Source organism: Pseudomyrmex gracilis, unplaced genomic scaffold, assembly GCF_002006095.1.
Source record: "Pseudomyrmex gracilis isolate BER0280 unplaced genomic scaffold, ASM200609v1 scaffold_1885, whole genome shotgun sequence".
NCBI classification, from domain to species: Eukaryota; Metazoa; Arthropoda; class Insecta; order Hymenoptera; family Formicidae; genus Pseudomyrmex; species Pseudomyrmex gracilis.
Window position 1 is genome coordinate 16004 of NW_018022469.1, and position 4135 is coordinate 20138.

The following is a 4135-nucleotide window of genomic DNA, read 5'->3' on the forward strand; positions in this document are numbered from 1 at the left end:
GATTTATATAAAAGTTTTATCATCAATTTATATTAAAATATCTCTATTACTGTTTTTGCTTCAAATATTTAATGTATAGTTTAATACTAGCTTGTACTTGTGGTAACGTCACATTATTTATAAAGTTCTTCAAATCTTCTTCTTTGTTTTCCTTCATGTACTTAATTAAATCACTTCGTATTTCTAACTTGGTTGCAGTTCTCCCCACATCTGTATTGTTAACATGTGATCAGTATAAAAACAACATTATCAACACACTTTTGAAACATAATATCAAAATATCATTAACCTGGTATATTATCATAAGACAATATGTATTTTTTGCATTTTTCAATTGCATCAGCCTTATCTTTAGCAAGTTCATCAACTAGACCAAGTTGCAAAGCTTTTTCAGGTTTAAACAGCAATCCCCTGTACCAATAACGTCATTAATACTTATTATGCATATTTATTAATCTTGCTTACCTTAAAAGTGCCAGTTCGGCTTGTCGATAACCCAACAATGAAATGTACGGATCCTTGAACCATTTTGGAGCACACATACCCAATTGCGTTTCGTTTAATCCTAGAGTGTGCTTTCCTTCGACAAAAACTCTATATTCCGTAGTAATTGCCAGTAAGCAGCCTCCAGCAGGACTGGCACCCTATATGCAAAAAAAATGTTTCCACTCGTTACACAGATATGATATACACACATATGTAAAGTTTTATAACTAACACATTAATATTCTTAAGAAAAATTTTGTACATTTATAGCAGTAGCAACAGGAATACTAAGGCTGTATAGAGTCAACCAAGTGTCCTGTAAAGTATGCCAAAATTCTGTAAGTTTTTGTTTATCTTCTGTTTGCATTTCCATGATATCCAATCCTGCTGAGAATATGGTTGGTAAAGATGATGTCAGTACAACACCTTTGCTACGATTGCTTTGAGCTTCTAATAATGATGTTCTCAGTGAATTTAATAAATTGGTGTTCAAACTGTTAACAGGTGCTCTTGCCATTGATATAATGCTGATTCCTGAAAATTACCATATATATTTACAAAAGTATTACACAAGAACAGTTTTAATAAACAGAAGTGTATATTATTAAGTGTGTGTGCATACCTGTATCATTATCTTGCACAGTCTCAACAAGTTTTGACCCTGAAGAGTACAATCTGCGAAGATATACTTGTCTTGCAGGAATCAAAGTCTTTAAAATATTCATGTTGACTAACAAAATACAATTTTAGACAGCAAACTGAAGAATATTATATTAATTGCTGTAAACATATTAAATAAAATTTAGAACAGATACAGAATTATAAATAAATAGAATAATAATATACAAGTTATAATTGCTTAGTCCAACTCTTTCATTTTAAAATGGTTTACATAATCCTGCTCTGTTCAAACAATACAGAAACAAAACACAAATAATCAAGCAGATAAAGCATAATAAGAAATATACTCATCAGAGATATATATCCATCAATTTAATTTCTCTATACTCTTAAAAATATCACTCCAATTCTAAAATTTCTCACGTCATCATGATTATCAAATATTAATAAGGATTTGAATACATATTAATAACTGATTAAGAACATATGTATGTTAAATTCGATTGTTCAATTTATACAATTCTCAATATTTGTGTTGGAATACGTACATTTTATGTATTGTGCGTAATAATACCGTATATTTTCACAAAACTGTGAAAATATGCGTTTTCAGGCGTTTTTATTTATAATAACTTTTACTGCTAATCAATCGATTGCAGAAAACCTAATGTTCCAACTGCTATACAATTAAGGGCTGTCTTACAATAAGATATTAATAATAAATCAGAAGTCAGAAGCAAGAAATTGACCAATCACAGTCAAATCACAGAAAAATAATCGATTGTGATTAGTCAATTTCTTGTTTCTGACTTCTGATTTATTACTCATATCTTATTGTAGAAGGCCCTTAACATTTCTACTTGCTTCTGTAGAATCCAGTGGAACCAGCATTTGTGGCGCTCTCTGAAATAGTGCGTTGATAAAATGGAATTAAAGTCTAATATAGTGTTCAGAGTTATACACACACACACACACACACAACACCATACATACATATATACAGGGTGTCCCAGAATTGCCATACAATTTCTCGTAGGCAGGTAGAAAGAGTAAAACTGAGTCAAAAAGTCCTGAACCATTTTTTTCTATTATTTATAATAAAGGAGTAATTATTGAGTAAATCAGGCCAATCAGCGCAGATCTTTAGCCAGGCGCACGTCAGTAAGCCGCGCGTCTGGTGTATGTGAGTGCTCACTGACGTGTGCCTGGCTAAAGGTCTGCGCTGATTGGCCTGATTTACTCAATAATTACTCCTTTATTATAGATAATAGAAAAAAATGGTTCAGGACTTTTCGACTCAGTTTTACTCCTTCTACCTGCCTACGAGAGATTGTACGGCAATTCTGGGACACCCTGTATACATTTAGGTTACTACACTATTTTATTATTATTTTTTCTTTAAATAAAAAATGATAGTCAAAAGTTTTTCTTTATTGTCATAATTTATTAAAATATATATAAATATACATATTACAAAATATATATAATGTAAATATTATAAATATAATATATATAATATAAATGTCAACATTTTACTGTTTTGTTTTTCTTAGAATATTTCAGAGACATTGTTTTAGCTTGAATATATATAAAATTAGCATCGCATTCTTGTATTTTACTAATTAATATGTTGTTAATAAATTTGCATTGTACAATAAATTCTTTTGCAGTTACTTCTATTATAATATTATCCAATAGAACAATGTATTATAAATGTCGGAATTTCACTATTGAAAATAGTTTTTAATTTTTTTTTTACTTGTGTTTCGTGACAAAACTGAGGAACCTGCAATTCGGCAACGTCTAACGCATGTTGAATCTTTGACTATATAAACATGGACTGCTAGTCGGGAGATCTGGTCGTAGACAACATTGAACAGCGCACTCTGAGTTTGGGCCAATAAATAACAATTACTAACGTAACTCGTGACGTCACGTCGCGCGTTACGTGGTCTTCCAGTTTTTACGTGTTTATGAAGATAATACGCACTAAAGTACGCACTTTGCAAAATGCAATTAAAAAAACCAGTGATCTCAAAAAAATACAACATGGTGCGTTATTGTTTTATAGAAGGCTGCAGAAGCACAAAATATAAACGACGACACGAGGAAAATAATACCAGCTTGAATTTTTTTGCGTATGTACTGATTTTTGTAGCTCAATTCTTTACTATTTTAAACTGATTTTGTCATTTATGTAGGATTATTTGTTCAAAAGGAAAAATAATCTCCTCGTTTTCGATGATGAACAGAATAAAATATACTTTGTTAATAATTGAAATATAACTGCGCGGACAATTAAAATATAACGGCTAGGAGATCACAAAAGTCAATCGACTCAGAGCAGCGGATAACGACTGTTTTATTTTGCTCGTCAAACGGCCCCGACAGCGCCGCAGTTCGCTTATCTCTTGTTTTCCATCGTCAAGGACACAGCGAGTATTCCCACTTCTGGGGTTTTGCTCCTCACGTGCAGGGGCGTGCGTCATTTATGCAAAAAGCATTCCCACTTCTGTCAAATCTACCGGCATCGATCACGGGCTTTTCAATAATTGCTCGACTCAAAAAGAGTTTTTCGCGCCGCGCCTAACGCCGCGTGGTCCAATAAATCAACATCCTACATTTATATTAATCTCATACATATTTGTGTATTATAAATTGTCAGATTCCTAAGCAATCCTGTACTCAAAGAGCAGTGGATTGAAGCAATTGCCACTTTAAACCTGCAAGAAAGTGTAAGAAATGTTCCTAAAAATAGCCGTATCTGTGAATTACATTTTCACAAAAGTTGTTGAAACAATTTGGATATTAAACTCCGACTAAAGCGAAATGTTGTACCTAGCATATTTCCTCGAAGTAGAAGAGAAAGATAATTAATGTTATAAGAACGTAATTAAAACATAACAATTAATCTTTATATGTAGATTTAATTATATTTAATTATATGAGTTTACAGTGTTATGGAAAAAGAAACTGCTTTGCAAGAAATTAATTCAACAAAAAAATAAATTCAAGCTTTCTTTGTCGC

At 31.8% G+C, this 4135-nt stretch overlaps 1 protein-coding gene across 1 annotated transcript; it reads right to left on the reverse strand.

The window, feature by feature from the left end:
• LOC109862505 (enoyl-CoA delta isomerase 1, mitochondrial-like) lies at window positions 1-1872 on the reverse strand. The gene is made up of 6 exons (XM_020442580.1): window positions 1656-1872; window positions 1109-1266; window positions 749-1020; window positions 466-644; window positions 290-411; window positions 1-210 (listed from the first exon to the last, which is right to left on the reverse strand). Exons 2-6 carry the CDS (start codon window positions 1209-1211, stop codon window positions 47-49), a joined length of 840 nt encoding a protein of 279 aa, XP_020298169.1. The 5' UTR covers window positions 1212-1266; window positions 1656-1872; the 3' UTR covers window positions 1-46.
• Window positions 1873-4135: the final 2263 nt, after the last annotated feature.